Here is a 23,573-nt window from a genome sequence, read left to right as displayed (position 1 = left end):
AAATAGGGACAAAAGTTTGGAGGCAAAGATGAATGATATTGATAGAGTGTGTGAAATATTGTCTTTGGTCTCTGCCACTTGACAGTGTTCTTTTCAAGCGCATCTGTTTGCATGCAGTGGTTGCTGTGGCCATTGTGTTCTACTTCTGTTGTCCACTAACCTCGTAGGATGTGTTGATTACTGTTTTGCAGATGCAGAAACTCATGAGGGCTGCGAGAGAAGGCACCAAAGATGGTCTCGAAAAAACTAAAGCTGCTGTGAAGAAAGGTCGATCGTTCATTAAAACAAAGTCATTTATTGGCCAAGGTATATAGTGACCACATCTTGTTTTAATGAGCGCTAGTAACTGTATCAATGGGTCGGAAACTGCTGGCTATGTTATAGCAGGGGTAGTCAACCTGTGGTCCTCCAGATGTTCATGGACTACAATTCTCATGAGCCCCTGCCAGCGTTTGCTGGCAGAGGCTCATGGGAATTTTAGTCCATGAACATCTGGAGGACCACAGGTTGACTATCCCTGTGTTATAGGACATGGATATTTAACATATCATGGGTTCTGTGAATTTAAAAAGTAATTACAATAGTTGTGGAAAACTGATCAGTTTTCTAAACTAAATAGACAAGAATCCTGAGTCAAAGGATTAAGGCCTGTTTCAATAACAAATGTCAAAACAGGCTCTTGAACCGGCTTTTAAAACATAAAGATATGTGAATGTTCCAGCGAACAAATGTATTCTCACACATTGATAGGGGTTATTTGGTGTTCACCAGCTAGATAACTGCTTGGCTTGTTTTTTACTCAGCCATTGAGCATGACTTCTCTTTGTAGAAGGTCATGTGTTTTTGCTGGTGAATCATAATTTGGTCAGATATTGAATCAGAATGCTGGTGGTTTTTTGAAAGACATACTTCATTGGGGTCCTTCACAAAAGAGTACTCAGTGTTAAACTGTGCAGCAGTTGTAAACCAAGTTGAAAGCTGCATGTGACCACATTTTTCCACTGCATGGTCATAATGAATAATACAATGAAGTGGGCACTTGTAGGCTTCTCAGGCTCCCGTAGAATTTTAGGTCCAGGTCCACAACATGAGGTTGTGCAGAAGTTGGGGGGCACATCCTAGATTATAGTACTTGACTCCCTGATGGGTATCTTTGTGTGCTTAATGATGCTGGCTGGGTTGGTTCCTGTGTGTGAAATGTAAGTGCAAAGGCTTCTGTTACCTTCCTCAAAGGACTCCTGAAAAGCTGTGGGGAGCCTCCTGAGCCAAATGCTGGAGGGGGTATGGGCAGCTGCACTGAGAAGAGGGAATTGCCACTTCTTTCTCTTGTCAGAATCTCTTGTATCTGCAGAAGCACCGCTGGCCCAAGAGGGAGTTGGAGGCAACTTCTTACTGCATTCCCTTATGAGATATGGCATTTTGTTCACATTACTCACCCACTGTCAGCTTCTCAGCAGTCAAACAGGGCTGCTAGGAAGAATAGTGGGAAAAGATCTCGCCTGCTAGGACAAGTCCATCTGTATTTCATCAAATCCAGCCCCTAGATCTCTGCTACATGTTTCCAAGAGTTGTTCCCTGCAAACCTATATGCTTCTGTGTGTCCTGAACCCTAATGTGGGAGATTGCCACAAGTATACACCCAGCTGCTTGTTTTTTCCTGTTTCAATTGACTTCCAAAGCATATTATTCAGGGAAATTTAAGAACCTCTTCTGCTGTTACTGAAGCATCATGAAGATGGCAGAAGCAAAAAGTTGTCAGGTTATATTTTACCTGGCGTATTTAAAGAAAATCTTTTGGTTTTATATTATCAGTACCTTCCTATCTGGCAACATTGGATGACAGTGTAATCCTCAGAGGAGCTACAGCTTTCTAAGGCCATTGAAATTAGAAACTGTAGATAAAACTTTACACCAGCATCCCTTTGAAACCAGAAACTTAGCTGTGGGAATTGAACTTTATGCTGTAGAGCTGAAACAGATACAGTAATGCTGTAGTTAATCTCCTCTGAAGAGCAATCATTTCATTGAATATATATGTGAAATTCAAGCATTTTAAATTATGTCTAGACCACAGGTCATCTTCTCTGGAGGAAGAAGAGCTCTTTATTGATGTAGACTGCATGCACACAGAGGCAATCATGACTCCGATGCCTGATGGTTTATCACAACAGCAGGTTTGTGCATTAGATGCCGTAGAGTACAAAAGTACATTTATTTGATGGTCACTCTACGGGACACTTGTGTGTTCAGTTGTGTGTTTGTACCGTTTGGTCTTAAAAAAAATAATTTACAAAACTGAAATAAAGCACAAATTTGATTCAGTATTGTTGACTGAAGCGGCGGTTCAAACCCCCTGAGATATTTTTCTCCCACAGAACAATTGAAATTAGCATAATTGCATAAATCTTCATGTCAATTATAGTTCAGCTCTTTCTAGACAGCATATTAATGAATGTACTTGCCAATTTTGATATGCTTCTTTCCTCTATAGTTTTTTGGAAATTAGTGTAAGTCTGAGGTTTTAAAAGAGCGGAAGTAAAACTGGCCAAGTAAGTAACTTTCGCCTGTAGACGGGAATGGTTTTAAGGATTCACGGGGCCTGTAGCAACAGATCCAGTTTAAGGATTCATGGGCCCCTAGCAGAGTACAATTGCAGTGGGAGCAGCCAGACTGGGGGCAGAGGGACCCCCCACAGTGGGAAAGGGATGTCATTCTGCGTGTCCTTAAAGAGGTAAAAGGGGGGAGGAGAGACACTGTGGTCCTGATCCATGGAGGGAAGACACCACACGGGTCCCCTGGAAATGCAGGACCTTTAGTGTGTGCTACCTGGAGAAAGAGCCTCTTGTGGCGCAGAGTGGTAAGGCAGCTGTCTGAAAGCTTTGCCCATGAGGCTGGGAGTTCGATCCCAGCAGCCGGCTCAAGGTTGACTCAGCCTTCCATCCTTCCGAGGTCGGTAAAATGAGTACCCAGCTTGCTGGGTGGTAAACGGTAATGACTGGGGAAGGCACTGGCAAACCACCCCGTATTGAGTCTGCCATGAAAACGCTGGAGGGCGTCACCCCAAGGGTCAGACATGACTCGGTGCTTGCACAGGGGATACCTTTACCTTTACCTGGAGAAACTGGTCCTGCCTGTAGAATTCCTGGGGCTCCAAGAACATGCCATATATTTACATAATATTTTTGTTAATGTAACTGCTCACACACCCCTGTGATAGACTTTTGTGGTTTCAAGGAGAGGAACACATGTCTTTCCTGCTGGCAATTTTCCCTGCAATCAGATGCCACGTGAGCAGCTGTTTCCAAACCTCTACTCAGGGGTAGCCAAACTATAGCTCTCCAGATATCTATGGACTACAATTCCCATGAGCCCCTGCCAGCACCATGCACCCTGCCAGCACCATTGAAGTTCATGGACATCTGGAGAGCCACAGTTTGGCCACCCCTGGGAGTAGCATATACTTTGAAAACTATTTGTTTGAAACCTGCACATGTGGCTCCTCACCACACGGGGGCGAAATAGGACGCCTGCTTCTTGCTCAAGTCACCTTAGCTGCTTAATGAGCGAGGCAAAACCTGCTAGGTTAATGACTCATCACGTCTGGGCATTATTTTAGTCCAGAAAGGCTTGTTTCCAGGATCTAAAAATAAACCTGCAGTGGTAGTTGGAACAAACTTTTGTGTGCTTGTAGTGATTTATCGTTTGCCCGAGATGCTTTATCATATCGTGCCCCTTCTGAGCCTAGTTGTGTAGGATGCAGTAAACAGGTGCATTCAAAATTGAAGTCTGCCTTTGTACAAGCTGTTAAAGCACTCACTATACTATAGGGGAGTGACAAGATCAATGATGGTTGCATCAGTTCTGGTCCCTCAGGAAAATTTTAAAAAATGTTTTTTGAAAAAATTAATGAGGTCTACATATTTTGAAATCATTTTTTGTGGGACACCCCAGGCAGACAATAGAAAATCTTGCTTTATAGTGAAACACACGGATATGGGGATGTTGTAAGGGCCACCAAGTTAAATATCTTTAAAAGAGGTGCATCATGTTCATGTAGGATGGAACTTCCACAAATGGAGGCTTTATGTCTCCAAATAGCTTTTATGAAAGGTCCTGGTAAGAAGCTTTAGACTTTGTCTCCTACCTCTGGGCTGCTGGGCTGACACTCTGGGAGACAGGTGCTAGAGCAGATTAATTGTTGGTTGGATCTAGCAGGACTGTCCATTTTTAATTTGTCTTCTGAGTTGTGCTTGGAGTCCTGAGCCACCAAATTGAGTTGCTAAGATTCGATAGAGTGCTCGTGAACTCCCCGACTTCTCTGGACTTAAATCTATTAGCACACATGGCTTATAGACAGATAGGTCTCTGTCATTAGTAGAAAGGAAAGCGAATTAGGGGGCTGTAATTACTATTAAATCATTTACTGATAGGCTTAGGGAAAGGGGCCACTTATTGCCCTTTCTCCAAAAGCCTTGAAGAGTGTTGGCACTGTCTGTGGAATGATTTATTCCAGCTGTCTTCTCCGCTCCTTCCTGCAGTACTGTTAGTTTGGGGGCATAGAAGTGGCCAGCACAAGTTTCCCAGTTCTGTAGTGGTCTCTCCCCTTCTTCACGGAAAGGCAAAGGACAGTGAATGCCATTCCTGCATGGAACAGAAGTTCTTATTCCCCCATAATACACTGCAGGATGTAAGCTGAATCATCCAGTCCTCTTGTTCTACAGCTTATTGAGAATTATTCATTGGTGCATAGGTGCACACTTTTTAAAAGACGCCGTGGCATTCATGTATTCCCTTTTAAGTTATATGCACTGACCTTCCATTGAAATGTCCTCAGTTTATACAAACTATAGTCTCATGAAGGGACCTCGTGTTTATGGCCTCCTGCACCTATAGCTGGGGGAACATTGCCTACAACTAAGTAACACCCATCATCAGATATATTTAGGAGTCTATATATTTTAATGAACAGCTAAAAAGAACACTGCTTTGTTACCAGCACGTGTTTTAGAGTTTGGATGCCACCATCTGCTCGTTTCGGTGCTGAGAGAACAAGCTGTAATTCAACAAAGCCGCAAGTATGGTTAGAAATGACAAAAGTGGGATTATGGAAGACAGGCTTCTGCTGGATGTGAACTTATATTTAAGGGTCAAGAGGTGACCATAAGTGCAAGCCAAAAAGTTCAGGAGTACGAGAGACACATGTACATATTTTAAATAGGTTTAAGTAATGGAAAGAAATCTTTAAGGTGAAGGTCTCAGGTCTGAACATAAACATGGTATTTAAGGTATCAAGTTTGGCCTTTTGGAAGATGTTGCATGTTGAGCTGTGAATGGTCTTTATGTTAGCCTTGTCTTAAACATGCTCAAAAACAGTGCCTGTGAGTCTACATCAGCATAATGTGGGTTGTCATCATCTCTCGCTGCCTTATTAGGTGGCAAAGGTGGTCTTTTCAAGGGTTATCTTCAGTGTGTGTTATAACAATCCTTGCAAGCATGATAACATGATTTCAGTACTTGACGGCGTCTTTGGACCAGTCAAACAATAGTATAATTAGTAGCTTGTTTACTTTGATGAGCTACAAGCTTGTAAAGCTCATTATATGCTTGTAGGAGTCAGTTTCATCCCTTGTGTCTTCATCTCTGCATGCATGTTATACCCTATTTTGTGTCTCTGCGATCTTCTACTTGTTTAGGATACCTGCAATTAAAGAAAATGCATTTTAAAAATTCAGCATGTCTTTTAGAGGTCAGTGTCTTTAATTTGAGACTAATGGTTCATGCAAGTTTGTTTCAGTGTTCTGAAATAACTAAAAAGTAGGTTGAAACAATAGTTAACTTCAGAAATCACACAAAACCACTGTTTAAGATTGGCTTATTTGTGAATTTTCTCTATTATTGTGTCTGGGCAGGAAAGCTGGACAGTGAAGAAAGCTAACAGGAAAAAAAAGTTAATTCATTTGAAATGTGATGTTGGGGGAAAGTTTTACAGATACCATGGGCTGCCCAAAGGACAAATCTGTGGGTTCTAGATCAAATGATGCTTGAACTGTGTCCCTAAAAGTTAAAATGATCAAACTGAGACTCTCATTTTTTAGTCACAAGAAGACAAGAGTCACTAGCAAAGACAATAATGGGAAAAAATGAAGGTTGTAGGAAAAGAAAACTCATAATGAGCCGGATTGCCTCAGTAAATGAGACCACCTCCTGGAAAGGGTGATAGGACATTTTGGAGGTCAGTACTTCATAGGACCTCCATAAGCTGGAAGTGACCTAGCACACAGCACACAGACACCCAGTTTGTTGCCCTTCTCCCCCGTCTGCATTGAGAATCCTGATTGAGATCAGAATCTCGCTGTGTCAACAACTCCTTTACCATTGCACATACACAAATCCACACTCCTTAGTTGGAACTTGGTTAATGCAGAAAACTGTGCTTAATAATAACTAGGTAGAGATGGTACCTGTTATCACTGACTATGGTTAAACTCTGTGCTGCTGTATCCCTTGACTGTAGTCCTCACAATGTGATTTTTGTTACTGTTCTTTATTTTAACAGGTTGTGAGAAGATATATTTTAGGGGCTGTTGTTGACAGTGAGAAGAATTACGTGGATGCTCTCAAAAGGATTCTAGAGGTGACTAAACACATTTTCCTTTTTCTAAACTCAGACCTAGCTGGATGGTTATTCATTTGGCATTGAGGTGAAATGTGTTACTTTGAGTCAAAAAGTGGGATTATGGATTACCGATTTATTTGTTTTTCACTGTGAACATGAATTTAAATAATGCTTAATGACGTATGACTATTTAAATAATATTTATCATTTTTACCCCAGCAATATGAGAAGCCGCTGTCAGAGATGGAACCCAAATTACTGAGTGAAAGAAAATTAAAGATGGTCTTCTATCGAATTAAAGAAATCCTTCAGTGTCATTCAATGTTCCAGATAGCTTTGGCCAGTCGTGTTTCTGAGTGGGATTCTGTGGAAATGATCGGAGATGTTTTTGTTGCATCAGTAAGTAATCAGTCATGGGGGTGGGGAGCGGAAGAGGACTAATAACACGTGAACCCTTAGAGCCCTATGAATTGTATATTGTCATCATGTACATCATCATCATCATGACAAACTGGGGAAGATCTTGTCCCAAAGAAATACATATGGATGATCTGTGTACAAGTCCAGATTGTTTTTTGTAAAAATTTTAATAGAGCCAGTAACTTTTGGGTTTTTTTTTTCGGAATGGTATGACTTTCCTTTGTATATGCTGAATACTACATGCTGACTAGTACTAGATGGTATGCAGGAGCTACACTTGTAACTCTTATTTTTATGCATTTTCAGTTTTCCAAGTCTATGGTACTCGATGCGTATAGTGAATACGTAAACAATTTTAGCACTGCCGTGGGGATTCTTAAGAAAACGTGTGCCACAAAGCCTGCCTTCCTTGAATTTTTAAAGGTGAGTGCATTTAGGTTAATAACAAAATGGAGTCTTTGAATTGAGGAAAGAATCTAACTACATTAGCAGATAACTATATAAGCCAAAAAGAGCCTCTTGTCATGCAGAGTGATAAGGCAGCAGACATGCAGTCTGAAAGCTCTGACCATGAGGCTGGGAGTACAAGCCCAGCAGCCAGATCAAGGTTGACTCAGTCTTCCATCCTTCCGAGGTCGGTAAAATGAGTACCCAGCTTGCTGGGGGGTAAAACGGTAATGACTGGGGAAGGCACTGGCAAACCACCCCGTATTGAGTCTGCCATGAAAACGCTAGAGGGCATCACCCCAAGGGTCAGACATGACCCGGTGCTTGCACAGGGGATACCTTTACCTTTATATAAGCCAAACCTTTGTCTGGGTTTTCAGCTCTCTCAAATGCCTGAAGCCATCTATGGTCCTGCCATTAATTTCCCAAGTGCTGTTTTGTTAAACATTAGTTGAACAGGTCTCTTTTGTTAATTGGTGCACTGCTTAGTTGTACAAACTGTCATAACAACCATGATTATCTCGATATGGATGCTTCATCCTTTCAGTGACCACTTCTTAATCACTTCTGCGCTGAACAACCCAAATATAGCACAAATTTGTTTGTGTGTTTGAATTTTCTTTTAAAATATTCATATGCTGTATGTATATGTATGAGTGTATATAGACTGTCACTTTATAGATCAGCCTTTCTCAACTTTTTAACCATTGAGAAATCCCTGTAACATTCTTCAGGCTTCAAGAAACTCCAGGTCTGGTGTAATTGTGCATAATATGGTCAGGAAGCATAGCTGTGTACACATCCACCTGAGGTATCTCCCTTTCCCGCCACCTCCAGGCTCATCATTGGCCATTTGGGGAGGGGGGGAGCAGGTTGACATGGCCATATATGGTCATATCACTGATAAATATTTAACAAATTAAAAAATATAAAAAGTCAACTAACTCCCACTCATTCAGGAAACCCTTCCAGGCCTCAAGCAATAGAAAAAAAAAACCAACAAAGTTTAATTCTGGATATAAGCTGTTGTGTATCTGAAGTATGCATGCACACAAAAGCTTATACACAGAATTAAACTTTGTTGGACTTAAAGGTGCCACTGGACAACCTAACTGGTAGTTTTTGCTTCCAGTCTTTTGCTGCAGCTCCAACCTGTCTCTGGAGAGGTTGTATGACAAAAAGCCCTTCAGGTTCCTGATATTCCTGGGGTTGGGCTGCTGGATTGTCTGGCATGGTTTGTAGGAAGTAGCTGTGATTCATAGTGGCAAACTGGGAAAATCTCCTGCTTTTTACCCTTACAGGTTTACATCAGGCTAAAGAATATTGTTTGTTAAGCTATCTGTCGTAAGATCAGAAACAACATAGCTTGCAGCAACTGACTGTTTTGTTTCGTGTACCCTGCAATTTCTAGCATTGCAAAATCATCCAGATTAACTATAAAGGTAAAGGTATCCCCTGTGCAAGCACCGGGTCATGTCTGACTCTTGGGGTGACGCCCTGTAGCATTTTCATGGCAGACTCAATATGGGGTGGTTTGCCAGTGCCTTCCCCAGTCATTACCATTTACCCCCCAGCAATCTGGGTACTCATTTTACCGACCTCAGAAGGATGGAAAGCTGAGTCAACCTTGAGCCAGCTGCTGGGATCAAACTCCCAGCCTCATGGTCAGAGCTTCAGACAGCATGTTGGCTGCATTACCACTCTGTGTCATAAGAGGCAAGATTAACTATACATCTAATTAAAAGTCTATATTTTTGAGGTTCTGCTAATCAAGGCAGTTTTAAGTAATATTTCATATATGATAATGTAAATGTGAACACATAGCCAAACTTCCATTTCCAGCATTTTGTATCGTGGCAAAATGCCTGCCATTCATCATGTTACTGTAGGACTTTCCAGTGTTCAGTGTGTGTCACGCAGAATTGTATTGTAATCCTTGCAAAGTCACTCTGTTTGCACCCTGGTATTGCAGGTAGGGACCAGTGACTGGTAAGGTCACATAATGGCACCAGAAAAATAACTGAGGTACTTTTCTCATTACAGCTCTGCCAGGAATCTAGTCCTGATAGGATTACACTTTATGGCTTAATGATGAAACCCATACAGCGTTTTCCTCAGTTCATCCTCCTGCTACAGGCAAGTCATGCTTTGGCAAAGTACTGCAGTAGTATTGAACAGAATAAAACAATTGTGGTTGAAATGTTAATAGTGGGATGTTAATACTGGGAACTGAGATTCTTTGTTGACCATTTGGGCAGTTTTGAATAAATAATATAAATAACGCCATCTCAAAGGAGATGTAAAAGCAGTTGTTCGAAAACACATGATCAGTTAAAATGTGCGGAAAATGGCTAAAGGGCCTCCCCAGCAGCAATCCAGATGGCCTCTTCCTGCCTGCATCATAATGAGAGAACAGAAGATGTCACCAATTATCTGGCTGATTTTTTAACTGTCTTAATGATTTTAATCCCTATTGTATCTATTAAATGCTGTAAACCACCCTGTCCAATAGGGGCCGTCGATAAATTTCATAACAAACAAATTTTTAAAAACCCATAGTTGCTAAATCTCCTCAGCCACAACCCCACCCCGCCACAAAGTTGACAACAAAAATTAATCACTTTGAGTGCTTTAACGGTCTTCAGATAAGTATGGAATTCTTCTTTATTTTATTTTTATTTATTAAATTGGACTTATAGGCCTCTCCTCTCTTACAGTCTTGGGGCAGCTAAACGACAGTCAGAAAATTCAATATATATAATTACTGAAGCAATAAAACAATAGATACATAATAGATGATTTCTGTTAAAAATGCTCCATCTTAGCCCACTAAACCAAATTCTCAAATATATGTGATAATGGTGATGAAGAGGAGGTGGTCAGGTGGGGAAGGAGGCCCATGCTGATGTTTCTGTGTGGGCTGTGTTGGCCTCAACCAAACACCTGGTGGAAAAAAGCTGTTTTGCAGGCCCTTCAGAACTCTGACTCTGACCGTGAAGTACTCAGAGTGCATGCCATGATTTAATACAGATTGTTTGGTCAAGTGGATTCCACTGCTAGATTGTAGGTACACTGATCAGGCAGAGCAAGCGTGATTGTTTTGATGGATTCCAGAGGACAAAGCATCCTGAACTGTGCTGAGACAGAAACCTTGAAGGTTTTCCTTTCTCTTTTCCCCTCTTTGTTTTAAGGACATGTTAAAGAACACCACTAAAGGCCACCCTGACAGGCTGCCTCTGCAGATGGCTCTCACAGAGCTTGAGATGTTGGCAGAGAAACTGAATGAAAGGAAGAAAGATGCTGATCAACGATGTGACATAAAACAGATCGCAAAGGCCATGAATGAGCGATATCTAAACAAGGTTGGGACAGTACAGTTTGCTCCCTCTTAGTTTCCTCATCGAGAAAATGGCTTAGAATGCAGAAGTTAGAGGCTGCGGAATGCTTTGGGTTTTTTTGTGCTGTATGTATGTGAGATTATGGGGCTGTTATTCCATTCAGAATAATGACAAATCATCTCAGCAATATAAAGTCATTGTTCAGGATCACAACTGTTCTGATTATTAACTAGTCCTTCCTATGTCTCCTGCACAAATGTATTTCAGCTTTATACAAACTGGAGAAGCGTTTCATCCTTTCTCATAACGTTGTAGGAAAGTGGATTTTAAAGTTCAGGGATTGCAAAAATCAGTATGACTTAGAAAACCAGCATAAATATCAGCGATCCAAAGTTAATGATTTTTAATTATTTTGGATTTCAAGGCTGTATCATGTATTGTTGGGCATTACACTATCATTATGTTATAGCCATCATTTCCAACTGAATTTTCCTGTGTGGACAAATCAGTCTGGTTGCAAAGTATTGCTGTAGACCGGTGGTCCCCAACCACCGGGCCGTGGCCCGGTGCTGGGCCGCGAAGGCCCTGGCACTGGGCCGCAGCCCCCCCGCAGTAAGAAACCTCCCAGGCCGCAAGAGTCAGGTTATGCTGTTCTGCCACTATGCTGCTATGTCAATTCCATTGTGAACACAAGCATATAGGATGGCTAACAAATGTCCTGTGAGCTCTTCTTTTTGTGACATAAAACTAAATGCTCTTAGTCAGGATGCTGACTTTAGTGTTATGTTCTTAAGGCAGAGGTAATAATAGGCTTTTGAGTTCCCAGCCCAAAGGAAAGAAAGAGAGAGGAGGAAGGAAAAGTCACTGGGGCAAAACATCCTGTTAACAGACCACTCAAGAGGCTTTAAGGTTGGAGGCTTGCTCTTTTAATCTGGGGCTTTCCGCACCGGGATCCTTGTAGCAAATTGTTTGCTGAACGAAAAATCGCCATTTTAAATAGTGGAATTCGTCGTTATGCATACCTGTCTTTGTAGTGGAATCCAGTTGCGTTTCTGTCGTTTCCCACAGGCTTCTGGTCTCGGCAAAAATCGCTAGAAAGGAAGCGCTATTGCCGAGCTCGTCCCGCCCCTGGCCGTCAAGCAGCCAATGGGCGGCCGTTAGCATGCTCCCAGCCCCTTTCCCTTTAAGAAAGGGTTAAAAAAAAAAACACCCATTGCAACGAGTATGCGTTGCTTCGTTGCAACAGAGAGACCCATCCAGCTGGCAGGTGTGTTTGAGCTGCCGCTTCTTCGTTGCCACGCTCCCCCCGAGTGGAAAAAAAATCCCCCCCGGGCGCGATTTTCAGCCGAAAACAGTGTGAAAAATAAAGGGAAAATACATCAGCAAACGGGCTTCTCTGTTGTTTGTGCTTAGTGACTTTAAACAGCTCTGGGGAGGGACTGCAGCTGGGGAAGCCTCACTGGCTAAACGGAGGCTCGCTGGTGCGTTGATCTCCGCTCGCTCGGAGAAAAAAAAATGGCGATTGCTTCGCCGGAAGATCAGAGGAGAGAGCCAGGGGGAGGGACTTTGTAGAAACCACAACAATGGTAACGCACAGAACTTTCCCGCTAGTGTTGCAGATTGGTTGCAGGAGTGTAGCGCTTTCCGGAAGGTGAATCCACTTTTGGGGATTTCCCTGAAAGCGCTACAACGAAGCGCTTTTTGCGGATCGGTTTCAGGTGTGTGGCAGATTGCCAACGACGTTGTGCATAACGGCAAAACTGTAGCGATTTCAATTAGTAACCATTGTGCAATTTTGAAGGAGTGCGGAAAGCCCCTCTGTTTTCAAAACAATTCTGCAAAAAAGCTAGGTGATGGCCAGAGCAATAAACAAATAAAGAAATGCCTTTAATGAAAACGATGTGATGTCTTCAGCACCACAGAACAAGGCTAACAAAACAATGGCATGCCATTTATATGGCTTCATTAATGTTCTGAAGACGTATAGGAAAAGCTGTAGGAATGCTATATGGTGAATTGGCTAACACATTCTTTTTTGATACTTCAGTTACTTAGCAGTGGCAACAGATACCTCGTACGAACTGACGACATGCTGGAAACTGTTTATAGCGACCGAGGGGAAATAGTCAAAACTAAAGAACGACGGCTGTTCATGCTAAACGATGTATTAATGTGTGCTACAGTGCATGTCCGGTAAGGTTCCATTCACATTCTCTAAAGCCCAAGATAAAAAGAGATGTGCATGCGCCTGTGCGCACACCCTCTGGCTGATGGGAACTTTTCATCTTGAGCTACAAAAACGGTGCTCTTGATAGCTTAGTGTTGCAATTGTATTATTTCGTCAGAGTGCCTTTATTGGCATAAGAATGGCAAAGCATAGAAACAAAAATTTTAAACAATTAGAGTTGCAAATTCAGTAATGGAAAGGTTTCCATTTAAAATTACCAAGAGAAACCTAGCTACTTTTACAATTTTTGCTGAGTCCTTCACAATTAGTAGAGTTTTTATCCAATGTCTCTCGCCAACATAGATAGATCTCAATTTCTTCAAATATTCAGCTAAAGAACAATGGTGTAGGTCAAACGTAAGACATTCCAAGAGTAAGTGGTGTAGCGTGCCAGGGACATTACACTCTTGCAAATAATATCTCTCCTGAGAAGGAATCTGCAAAAATCTACCCTGAATTAGGTTTGAAGGAAAGATCATTATTTTGTTTATTTACCTTCTGACCCAACTCAGGACCCTCAAGGCAGCAAACATTAAAATGTGTCAAACATTAGAACAATTAATAAAAACATATAAACAGATGACGAGGAAAGTTAAAGAAGTTAATGAAGGAATGCCAAACAGAACAAAAAGTCTCCACCCACTAGTGAGGCCACAATAGAGGGAGGCAGGTGAATCTCCTGGTGAAGGAGTTTCAGAGTTCCCCCACCATGACCAAGAAAGCAGTTCTCGGGTTGCCATTTGTTCAGCCACAGGTGGTAGGGGCACTCAGAGCAGGTATCCAAAGATGACCAAAAGATCCGGAAGCAAATTGGGAGCCATTGTAGATGAAAGAAGCCTGGAGTGATATGTGGTCCCTATGACTCTCCTCTGTCAGCATTCTGGCTGCTGCCTTCTATACCTACTGAAACTTCTGGTCAGCCTTCAAGGGCAGCCCCAAGTACAGCACGTGGCAGTAGTATATTTATATGTTACAAGGGCATGTACCACAGTGGCATCAGATTATTAATATTGTGGGGGTTCCAGATTTGGTGGCACAGCACATGTTTTGCACACTGAAGATTCAGTGATCATTTCCTAAAATGTGGGCTGCAAAAAGCCTCTTACCAAGTCTCTGAAGGCCCCTGCCAGTATTTCAGTAATCTGGCATAGCATAAACACAGCTCCTAATGCTGAAGTCTAACCCACTGTGAGTGGTTTGTGGTTTGATTTTTAAGAAGACTCCCTTTTGTTTGCCAATGTTTAATATTGTAATGATTGGTGTTTTAATCCGGGGGATGCAAATGCAGCTGCCAGCTCTCCTATAGATTTCCTGACATTTGCACACTCCCCCTTATAATATACTATACGGTTTTACATTTCTGATAGATTGAATGGGGTTAGGATTCCAAAGTAGCTCTCGTATTTACATTGTGATGCAGTAGAGCAGCCCAGACAAGGGTTTTGCATGCAGCTACGTATCTTCTTTCTCTTTCCCACATGCGTCTGGAGTCCCCGGTATATTGCAACACTGAAAAAGCTTGTAGGGAGGGCTTCTGTTCCCGTAAAGCAAAAACCCTACCACATGTACAAGTGTGATCTATAGCAGCTGTCCCCAACCCTCGGTCCTGGGACCGGTACCGGTCTGTAGATCATTCAGTACCAGGCTGCGGCTCCTCCTTGTCCACCTCCCCAGCTGCTGTCTCATGGGCTGTCCCTGCCACTCTGCCGCCGGCTCACCTTTGGTGCTCTCCAGTGGCCGCCACGCTCACCTCAGCGTGGCATTGCACAGTTGCTGCTGGTTGGGGACCACTGCTATAGCAAGAAGCCAATCTTCTGACTCTCCTCCCCCTCCCAGCAGTGAAGCCAGCCACCTCGGTGGGTGTTATTGTAGGCCTTGACTCTGTCCCTTGTTGGAAATGGACAGCTGAAGCTTTTCATGGCGCAGAGGTAAATAACATCACCTGATACTCTTTAAACCTCTGCTAAAGGAGCACAACATTTCCCCCAAGGCCTGTTGCCAGTCATGTCCTTTCTCATAAGTGGGCTCAGGCTGTCTTGATATTATTCAAAACTCAAGCAACCAGATGCTTGTGTTGGGCTTTACCCTTTCAACCTAAAGTTCTAAACAAGCTTTCCGTCCAATCGCATCTTCCAGGTTAGATGTGGCTGCAAGTTTTACCTTATCTCAGAATCTGCTACAGCCACAGAGCCCTCCTTTATTCTGCTAGAACACCAATAAAACATTACCTGAGACTGGATTATCATTCCTTTGGGTCTCCAAAGTTCACAGATGTCTGTGTTTTTCAACCAGATCTTTTTTGGGATCTAAATCACTGCCCAAAAACCTGCCTTTTTAGATAATACATTGTATATATTAATTATAATATTGAAATTTAGACTACTTTTAGTAGAAATTTTCTTTAATTCCTTCTAAGAAGTCTGTGAGTTAGTTTCCTTTGAAGCGCTGGTGAGAATGGGAGAGGGACTGCTGGGAGGATCCAGTCCACATCTTCTGTGTCCAGAAATGGTCAGTGGAATACAAGCTAGTTTCTTCAGGAACTTCTTTGCCCAACTAACTTTTTCTTGATTTATGTATCACTTCCTCGTTCCTTGCAATCACTTTAGAAATGCATTTCTATATGTGTACGCAAGGGGAGTGAAGCAAAGGGCAAAGCCCTCCAAAGTCAACTTTGGTGCTTGAATTCCATTCAGCATCATCACCAAGGCAAACACAGCATTATATGGTCTCAGTAAGTTGGACTCATAAAACCTGGGTAAGAATGTTATGGGGTAAAATGGAGCTGCTAAGCACTATAATTGGACAGCCTTGTATCTAGCTTCCCTCCTATTGTGTGTAGGGTGTTCCTTCCTTAGGTTGCCAACCTTCCTTCGGTTGCCAAAGCATTACTGACTAATAATTGAGCGTATTGTGAATAAAATACCCAGCCGGGCGACACTAGGGCCTTGGGAAGTGCAGCACACGTTCCAGTGTGTGCGAACTGTGCATTGAGAAGGGCTCCCTAATGGCGGGTGATCCTTGCCTGACCCACACACTTTGCAAGTTATGTGTGTTCCATGCTCCCTTGGGAATGAAGCTGACAGGTTGCATCATGGCGTAGGTGGCAAATATTTGCAAATGCTGTGGTCTGGCTGGGTTGCTCTCGGCAAAGAAATTCTTCTTGGCAGCATCCCCATGGCAACTGTTCTGGCTCTGACATTCTGAAGTGAACAGGGCCTGTCTTTATGTACTAATTAGAAATGTGGAATGAAAGGAGGAGCCATGAGAATTTGTGCCCGTCGTGGTGACTGCAGATTCACTTAAAGTCACACGTGGTGTATGGGAAGAATAAGCATCCTGGCAGTAATAAGGATGATGACTTCTGCCTTGTGGCGGGGGGGGAGGCATGTAGATGAAAATTCAGATCGTGCTGTCTATGAAATGAAGGGGTGTTGTTCCTGTACTTCTTATGCTTGTACTTTTTTCTTGTCAAGGTTTTTTTTCCTGTAGAACTTGTGTGTCGATATCTTTGTCCATGTGGTCGCAGTGGGTCGGACACGACTTTGCACCTAACAACAACATAATCAGCTCCACGTGCATTATCCCTCCTTATTGTCCCCTTTCTTGGTGTGTTTGATTTGGGAATAGTTTGCATGACCATGAACTGCATAGCACATAGATAGTTGCTGGTGATCTGGGATTAGCTATACAAGGCGCTTCCTCAAATCACAGCACCACAAAGGATGTGGAAAGCAAAGGGAGGGTTTCAAAACTTGTTTTGTTTTGAGTGATAGAATGCTGACCTTTTAAGTAGGAAAAAGTAATTTGCAGAAAGAGTTTGAAACATCTTTTTCCTCAAGAAAGTGTTTGAAAAACGGTCAATTTATTTTATGGCTTAAAAAAAATTGAACACAAAAAACCTCTGCAATGTTTTGTCACTTTTTGGGGTGGAGCCATGACTCAAGGATATCAGTTAGGCATGCAGAAGCTCCCAATTTCAATCCCTGGTATCTCTAATTCAAGGGATCAGGTCATAGTTGATGAGAAAGACCTTCAGCTGAGACCTTGGAGAACTGCTGCCAATCTGAATGGACAATGATGGACCAGTGGTCTGGTTCAGAAGAAGGCACATTCATCTGTGTTTGTTGTAAGGAAAGCATACCTTGCCCACAAGAGATAATAGTTGATAGTACACCTTTATCTATTTTGCATCCTCCTTTTAGTTCTTCCCATGAAAGCAGCAGCATTGTGACTGGCCAAAGGTATTTACTAAAATGGAGTGTGCCCCTCGGACATGTGGAAGTCATAGAGTATGGGAGTAACGATGGTCAAGGCGAGAACTGTAGATTCCCCCCACAACATTCCTCTGAGACTATTGTTGTGAATCCAAAACCAAGTAAGTAACACCCTAACTTATTTGTTGTTGCTACGCTGAAACTAAGTACTTTATAATACTAATCAATGTCATTCTGGTGTCTCATTGTTTAATATTCAGAACATACAATGTTTACTGGTAGAAAGGAGTAAGAGTCAAGTAGCACCTTAAAGACTAACAAAATTTGTGGAGAAAGCTCTGGTTTCTCTTCAGATCACATAAATCTTCTTCCTCCAGCTCATGCCCTGTCACAATTTTTGTTAGCGTTGAAGGTGCTTTCAGAACTCTTTCTCTTTTCTACTGATACAAGCGGTCTAACACGGCTTCCCATCTTGATCTATGGACTTTACTGTTTAAAGGTGTGATCATTTAAGATCTCTTCCTCTGTTTTGTTGTATTCATAGCATAAAGTCTATAAATTATTTATCCAGGCTGGGATTGAAAGCTATAGTTGAAAGTCTCCAAGGAGTAATTGTGGTGGGAACTCATTTCTGAATCCCTATACCCACCATTGATGTTTTAAAAAATGTCGCCTGCCAAAAATATTTTCTACCTTCTTAGCCAACTCCATTCATTTCAAAAAGCTGCTCCTGAAAATTAGCTGACCCTCATAAATTGAATGAGGCATTACAGGCTGTGGCAAGAGGGAAATCATAAAAAATAAATCCCTGCCTGTGCTCTGGCATAAGAACAGGTTATTCCAAATCAATAATGGATCTTTTGGTTTCTTCTTTTTATAATGATTCAAAACCTTGTAAATCATCCAAAATCATAACATAAATCACAACCAAAATGGCTTCCTAGGTAAATTATATCCTGTTTTCCCAAATTTCCTCAGTGATTGTGATCATAATTTGCTAGGACCCAAAAAGTATGATTAGCAGAGAGCCCAAGTGATAATTAATATGGAGCAGCGAAAACATTATGAAGGATCACAATCACTGAGGATGTTTGGGAAAATGGGATATAATTTACCTAGGAACCCGTTTTGGTTGTGATTTATTTCTGTTATGATTTTGGGCAATTTCTATTTTCTTGGTTGGAGATACCACAAGGAATTAACGGTTCAATAGGGGTATAAGAACACGTTACACAAGTGGAGCCAGGTCTTCTCCCATTGTGTGTGGATTTGTATGTCTGGGTGTGTGCATGTGCTGAAAGAATTTCTGATGATTTCATCCTCTTGTTGCAGCGTCCAGTTCCCTGTGATATTCATAAGCTGTGTTGGATGAGGTACAGAGGAGTACCAGAAAGGGAATGGTGTTAGAAATCTCTTCTGTAAATGTATTCTCTTTGTGGTTCCATGCCCGCATATTTAATCCATGGCTACAGGGACATTTGAAAAAGTCATGAGAGGAGGGGTGATTGTGAATCTGAGAGATCTCTAGGATGACAACCATAGAAGGAGAAAAAAAAGACTTCAGGAAAGGGGGGGAAGGAAATTGTTGAGGAGGGGAAATGAGATGCCCCCCGCAAGGCCTTTATCAATGTCATCAGATTAAGCATGCATGTTTTTATATGACTTGTATGCATTCTGCATTTCCTTTTTAATATGGCTGGAAGAGTCTTCCACACATTTTGGGATGCCTCTTCACAAAAATGACTAACAATATCAAGTGTGGCTTTTCAAATGAGTAGCTGTGTTGGTCTGAAGTAGCACAATGAAATCAGAGTCCAGTAGCACCTTTAAGACCAACAAAGATTTATTCAAGGCGTAAGAAGATCACAGTCTGAGGAAAGGTGCTTGCACTTGAAAGCTCACGCCTTGAATAAATCTTTGTTGGTCTTAAAGGTGCTACTGGACTCTGATTTTAAGTGTGGCCTTTGTGGTTCTTATTTTTAGGTGTAAACACGCCATCTGGATTTCATGCAAATTCAGCCTGACTTTTACACTCCTTCAGAAACATGATCTGTAAATGGTCTTGAAAATGGTAACACTTCCTCCGTTGAACAAGGCCCAGAATCTTTTGACATCTTTAGCCTGGGTGTCTCTCCCCCCCCCCCCCCCCAATTCCCTGTTGGAATATGTCCTCTGGATTCTGATTGTAAGAACAAAGGTGAAGAATAGATATCTCAAAACTCTTTCAGAGAAGGTGAAAAATGTTTTGCTCTCTCTGAAAATAGAATAAGCATTCCTTTCCAATCCTAAACACGTCTCCCAGTTCTTAAAATCTAACCTGGTTTATCATTAGTACTCATTAGCTACTGAGGGGGCAGCTTCAGATGTTCTCAGAGACGGTGACTCATGCTTTCATTTAGCATGTTTTTGAGCAGCGCATTGTGAAGCTTCCGTCTCTTTCTAAAGGGAACATGTGTAATGTGCTGTTTTGCACGTTACATTGGAGGAGGGAAAAGAGTAACTGAGAATCATTCATGTATCCTTTGCAGTACTGCAGATGATTCGGTGAATGTCTGAAGTGACCCTGGAGATCATAGCAGACAGATGCCATAAGAGTGGTTTAAATAGCAATCGTGTTTATTCTATGGGGTACCTATAGCAGTCCATTGCAGCAACAAAAACAATCTCATAGCACCTTAAAGAGAACCACAGTTATTGTGGCTTCAGCTTTTTTGTGACACAGAACCTACTTGGTCAGACTTGCTTTCCAGATATCACATGCCGACCTTTGCATTGAGATGTCATGTATAGTTGCAGGAAGATTTGTGCAAACTGGGCTTATTGCATGTGTCTTCTTCCTCCCACTCTTGCTCCAAGAGACCAACCAAAATGACCATGTTGTGATGTAATTATACAGGCTTGCAGGTTAGCTGCAGTTTGGGACAACTGAGATATTACAAAAATCCTCAGTTCACCATGTGTCATGTCAGCAGACATGTTCCGAGTGATCTGTACTCAGATTAATTCTCAGGCATACATAGAGAGAAGAGTTAAAGCCTCCCACAAAAAATGTTTTCCCATTTGAAATGGACATAGGAGCTTTTTTCTTTTTGCCTTCCTGGAGCAATGTATATATATAGGCCATCAGAACATAATGGTTACCCAGTGGAGTTAACAGTGGATCTCCAGGGCCATTTCAGGTTGGGAAGATGGCAGGGAGGCTTAAGTTTCCTGTCCTGCATATACCTGATCAACAGGACATAAGGGGGATCACAAGGACTTTGTAACTTGTGAATTGGCACTTAATTGCCCCCCCACTAACAAGTATTCTAGCTTGATTGTTGCTGTAGGATCCTAGCTCTTGTGTATGTAGCAGAGTAACTCTGGTTAGCCTGCGTGCCTGCATTTGTATATCATGTATAACTGGAGTTTCTCCATGAAAGAAGGAAGGGAGAAGAGCAAGGTGCAATATCCTGCCGCAAGGTTTATAAACATTCTTTCCCTCTTAACAGTTGTGATGAATGAAGTCTGGTCGCTGAAGAGATAGGAGTACTTGTGGAGGAGACTGATGCGTTTGCTGGTGGTGGCACTGAAGGGCAATTGCTGATTGTCCATCTGCCCTTCTGAAAATGCAGGACCTACTTTTAAGAATGTGCTGCCTTTAAGAGTGTTTGCTTGATGGGAGGATAAATTGACAATGTACTGAATAGAGATGGTGTTGGTTTGGAAGGTAGATACCCTTGAGGAGACTGATCTAATCAGGCTGGGTAAGGTCAGGTTGACCTTGTTCAGTCAACTGAAGTACCCTTGAGTGCCTCTGGATTCAGTCTTGCTCCCTGAGAACCAGGCTGGCGGCATTTCCAGGAGTGCTTCCTATAGTATGCATCTGATTTTGAAAGGTGTTGATTCTGTTGACCTTGCCACATTGATCCATGTTTCTGTAACATTGAGGCTGGATTACTGCAGTATTCTCTATGTTCCATTATGCACGGAGGGAAAGGTGCGCATTCGGGGCGGAATGGCGGCGACTAAAATCACCGATAACGCATGGCACCGGCTGCAACCAGCCGCAAATTCAGTGCATGCCACCGAAAAAGCTGCGTTAGCGAAACGTGGAAGAAAGCGCAGCTTCCGGGCGACCGGGGTGCAACCAGATTTCCCAGGAGACGGCTACTTAGGGCTGCCCATGTGTCACCGTGTGCATAATCGGTTACTCTGGGTTTTGCCGCTATTGCGTCCCGTGCGTAAGCGGTTTGCTTCGTGTCTTCCCCCTCCGCGTTTTCTATGTGACCTGAAATTGCGGTTTCGGCGGCCGTGCATAATAGGCCTATATCGGGGTGCCCTTGTAGGTAACATTATGGCATAATATTTTTTATTTAATGTTTATTTTTATTTATACCTGTTTTTCTCCGATTGGGACCTATTTTTTTTTTCATAGTATTCTCCCTTCTTCCACCTTATTATCTGGCAACCTTGAGTGGTATCTTAAGCTTAAATATTGAGATTGGCCCAGGGTCACCTGATGAGCCTCCATGGCTCCATGCCAGATGTCATTAGTGGAGGTGTGGTTTTTTGTGGATGTTAGGCTGAATTTGGGGGGAGGAGCCCACGAGTCCCCCTTCGGTAGAAAGGCGGGATATGAACAAAATAAATAATAGCTTCTTTCCATTTTTTTGTTCTTGTATGAAAGATCGTCCCCTTTTTATACCTTATACAGCTCTGAGAGAAGTTGTGAAGGCATGAAGTTGTGATAATTGGATTTAAGAGAATGAAGGGTTTGAAGATTGACTGGTCGAGATCAGTCTGGCAGGATGTTTATACATCTTATAGTATTGACTTTAATACATTACATTCTTATGAATGAAGAAGAAGAAAGAACATTTTTTATTATGTTCTCTGTTTTGGCAAGAGTTGTTACCCTACTGTGCTGATTTGGCTGTTCCACCTTCCCTCTACGATCTTTAGAGTAGTTCTGCATTTTTTATTACAAGGAGTTTCCTCCCCTTTTATTTAGCTAACAGCAATGAATGCACAAACCCATAGGATTGCCAGCTCCAAGTTGGGAAACTCCTGGAGATTTTGGAGGTGGAGTCTGAGGAGCAGAGAGTTTGGAAAGGGACTTCAGCAGGGTATAATGCCATACAGTCCACCTTCCAAAGTTGCTATTTTCTCTAGGGAAGCCTTTCTCGACTATTTTTACTGCTGAGAAACCTCTGAAACATTGTTCAGGCTTCAAGAAACCCCAGAAGTGATGCAGTCATCCAGAATATGGTTGGGAAACATAGCTGTGTACATGCCCACTCTCCCCTTCGTACCTCCTCCAGGCCCATCACTGACCATGGGGGGGGGCATGGATCGACATGCCCATATATGGTCATATCACCTAATAAATGTGTAACAAATGTAAAAAAATATATAAAAAATGAACTCCCACCCATTCAGGAAACCCTTCCATGACCGTCAAGAACCTCCAGGGTTTCATGTGCGGCCAGCTGGGTGAACTTGGCCTAATCACGGTCCTGTTAGAAGCTGTTCTTATATAACAGTTTCTCTCAGAGCTCTCTCAGCCTCACCTTCCTCACAGGGTGTCTGTTGTGGGGAGAAGGGGAGGTGCTTTGAGGATTCTGGTGGTGAAAAGTGGGGTATAAAATCCAACTCCTCCTCCTCCTTCTCCAGTCAATATCTTGCCTTACAAAGGGGCTGATATTTCAAAACGCAATAAGTCTAGAAACTTATTTTAAGCTTCCTGACTTTTTAAAAAGGTGTATGTTTTTATGCTGTGCTAGATTGTCCCCCCTGATGCTAGATTTTAAATAATATATATTTTCTTGTTCTGTTTTGATATTATTATTCTGTTAGCCATCATGTGCAGAGTCCTAGAGAAGTGGAGTAAAAGTTTTCCAAATTAGTAAATTCTAAATATTCTAAGTGAATTATTTTTGCAGTCTACATTTTGCAGTTGTGTGCTTCCAGTTTTTTGTCTTTACTTACAATCTCACCCTGTGATCACAGGCTGTCTTAAGTAACGTTATGGATGTACTAAAATAGGAATTAGGCTGCCTTTAGTATCCATTGACAGCAGTGGGGTTGAAGGAACTGGGGAAGAGCTTTGGAGAATGCCAAATATTAATCCTGCTAAGAAGAGTGTGCTATTTAAGACTGGTTAAGCTGCTTGAACTGTAAGACTCTTTAGGGACTGGAGAGTCACGAATCATTTCTAAACAGGCAATAATCATAGAGTCTAGGAAAAACTGAAGTCTCTCCCTAGGTAGTGTGCCCAAATCTTCAGGAATTTTCCAAGACAGAGTTGGTAACCGTAGATGAGGCCCATG

At 42.2% G+C, this 23,573-nt stretch overlaps 1 protein-coding gene and 1 long non-coding RNA gene across 5 annotated transcripts in view; one reads left to right on the top strand and one right to left on the bottom strand.

The window, feature by feature from the left end:
* Positions 1-23,573, top strand: part of ARHGEF10 (Rho guanine nucleotide exchange factor 10) — a 110,363-nt gene that overhangs the window by 41,258 nt on the left and 45,532 nt on the right. For all 4 annotated transcript variants that reach the window (XM_077309355.1, XM_077309345.1, XM_077309335.1 and 1 more), the window contains 9 exons: positions 192-306; positions 2,068-2,174; positions 6,557-6,634; positions 6,836-7,015; positions 7,343-7,459; positions 9,527-9,619; positions 10,675-10,845; positions 12,869-13,014; positions 17,251-17,423. In XM_077309355.1, the coding sequence (XP_077165470.1) occupies positions 192-306; positions 2,068-2,174; positions 6,557-6,634; positions 6,836-7,015; positions 7,343-7,459; positions 9,527-9,619; positions 10,675-10,845; positions 12,869-13,014; positions 17,251-17,423 (1,180 nt within the window). The remainder of the gene's footprint in view (positions 1-191; positions 307-2,067; positions 2,175-6,556; positions 6,635-6,835; positions 7,016-7,342; positions 7,460-9,526; positions 9,620-10,674; positions 10,846-12,868; positions 13,015-17,250; positions 17,424-23,573) is intronic.
* The window catches only part of LOC143823241 (uncharacterized), a 28,375-nt gene continuing 9,154 nt past the window's right edge, over positions 4,353-23,573 (bottom strand). The window contains exon 3 of the long non-coding RNA XR_013226424.1: positions 4,353-5,698. This is a non-coding gene — a long non-coding RNA (uncharacterized LOC143823241). The remainder of the gene's footprint in view (positions 5,699-23,573) is intronic.

This window comes from Paroedura picta, chromosome 1 (assembly GCF_049243985.1).
Source record: "Paroedura picta isolate Pp20150507F chromosome 1, Ppicta_v3.0, whole genome shotgun sequence".
Lineage (NCBI taxonomy): Eukaryota > Metazoa > Chordata > Lepidosauria > Squamata > Gekkonidae > Paroedura > Paroedura picta.
The sequence above is the reverse complement of the archived record's forward strand: the minus strand, read 5'-3'. Positions and strand labels throughout refer to the sequence as shown.